The 1,944-nt window shown below is 39.5% G+C and overlaps 1 protein-coding gene across 1 annotated transcript in view; it reads left to right on the forward strand.

The window, feature by feature from the left end:
- Positions 1-21: 21 nt before the first annotated feature.
- The window catches only part of LOC106529567 (interferon regulatory factor 2), a 12,417-nt gene continuing 10,494 nt past the window's right edge, over positions 22-1,944 (forward strand). The window contains exons 1-2 of the mRNA XM_014025034.1: positions 22-990; positions 1,100-1,199. Of these exons, the coding sequence (XP_013880488.1) occupies positions 901-990; positions 1,100-1,199 (190 nt within the window). The 5' untranslated portion in view covers positions 22-900. The remainder of the gene's footprint in view (positions 991-1,099; positions 1,200-1,944) is intronic.

Raw genomic sequence — 1,944 nt, forward strand, 5'->3', positions numbered from 1 at the left:
TTTGATATATGAATTGTACGAATCGGACAAAAACTGTGGGACGAGTTAGATGCCGAAAAACGTACAATTTAGAGAAAAACGAAAGCAATAGGTTGAATGCCTAAAGGCATTCACCCAATTATAACTTCTTCCTTTTTGTTAAAAAGTCCAACTCATCTTTGTTTGAAACAAGAGATTGCATCAAGCTTGAAATCGCTTTAAAAGGACTTGTTGGGCTTCTTATTCAAAACGGTTGTGTTGCAACATGAATAGCTGTCTCCTGTGTCACGCAGGTCACATATCATGTTTGCTCTTGTGTTTTTTTTTTATAACAGATTCAGAGATGGTTGCCACACTGACCTCAGGTGCTCGTAAATAAAACTACAAAACATATTCTGGTTCAAACCTGAATTCAGACAGCAACACATGCTGATCATAACAGGCTTTGATATCTTTTTATTATCTTTAAATAATCACCATTATTGTATTACAGCTTCATTTACTGTATTTTAACTAATCCTAATGGTTGCCACAGTATTTAATTATCTTTTCAGGCATGTGGAAAATGCAAATAATCATTACAGAACTACTGAGGAGGTTTCATTTCAGCCTTGAACTCATACAACTACATTCATGTTCTATAACAGGACAAGACTAGATTAGACTGTTTCCTGTAGGAGGAGGAGGAGCCAACTGAACAGTCAGTAGAAAACACCTGGGAGGTGAACAGAAGGAGGAGCAGGACCAACATGATGCACTGTGATTGGAAGATTCCAGCAGAGGAGGAAGAGAGTTCCAGTGTGGTCTCTGATTTAATCTGAGCTCATAATTTTTTTCTCTCTCACTACTCAAGCTGCTGGGAAGCCAGTGGCGCTTTCGTACCAAACACCTTTCTAGCACACCTGAGCTTCAGATTGCAGCATGCAGCAACCAGGCAGGCAGAGGCTGAGGCCGTGGCTGGAAGAGCAGATTCAGTCTGGGAAGTACCCAGGTGTCAGTTGGCTGGACCAGGTTAGACCCTTACACTCCTATCCACTTTCCTCTCATCTTTTATTCACACCTGAGCTTATGCTGGTTCCTAAGAATAATTAGAAATATGGTATTTTATCTCTCCTTACAGTCAGCGTGCATCTTCCAAATCCCGTGGAAACATGCAGCTCGTCATGGCTGGAGCATTGACCGGGATGCCACGCTCTTCAGGAGCTGGGCCATGCACACTGGTAAGAGTCACAAATGAAGACTGTTTTCTCTCATCTGATGAGACCTGATCAGTGTGACCAGGGCTATTCAACTAAATTGCTCCGGGGGCCAAAGTTACTGCCGGTCAACAGCTGAGGGGCCGAACATCCAGCAATTAAAGTTATTATGTAAATAAACCAAGTATTACAAAGATCTGTTACCTTTGAATTAGTTTATTTTGCTGCATTTAATCATGAATACAATATACACAACCCTATAAAAGTAGTGATAATTACACATTATCAAAAATAAGAACACATCATGCCTCCTATTATTAGACACAAATAATATTTTGACGTCTCTGACTTGCAAAATTTTAAAACAATTTTATTTTCACTTTCATCATTTTATCTTCAACTATCTTGCGTGTTTATAGAAATTGTTTTTACCAGCTTCTAGCCAAGATTCTGACGTTTCTGTAGATACCAAACATGTCTTTGTTTAACTAAAAGAACTTAGAGTAATTAAAGTAGAAAACTGAGGGTTTGGGCTTAAGAGATGAATGAACCAATTGGCGGGCCGAACTTTGGTCACTCGCGGGCCGCCAGTTGAATAGCCCTGAGTTAGACCAAATGCATTTACTCCATCAGTTTTATAATGTCTTGAAGGGTCATTACATGCAAATGCTCTGTAGAAGAGCAGCACATGTAAGAAAGGCTTTAAAGCATCTAACAGTGGGGTTATCAGGGTCAAAGTATCGTGAACTCTATATATACAGTATATATA

This window comes from Austrofundulus limnaeus, unplaced genomic scaffold, assembly GCF_001266775.1.
Source record: "Austrofundulus limnaeus strain Quisiro unplaced genomic scaffold, Austrofundulus_limnaeus-1.0 Scaffold452, whole genome shotgun sequence".
NCBI lineage: Eukaryota > Metazoa > Chordata > Actinopteri > Cyprinodontiformes > Rivulidae > Austrofundulus > Austrofundulus limnaeus.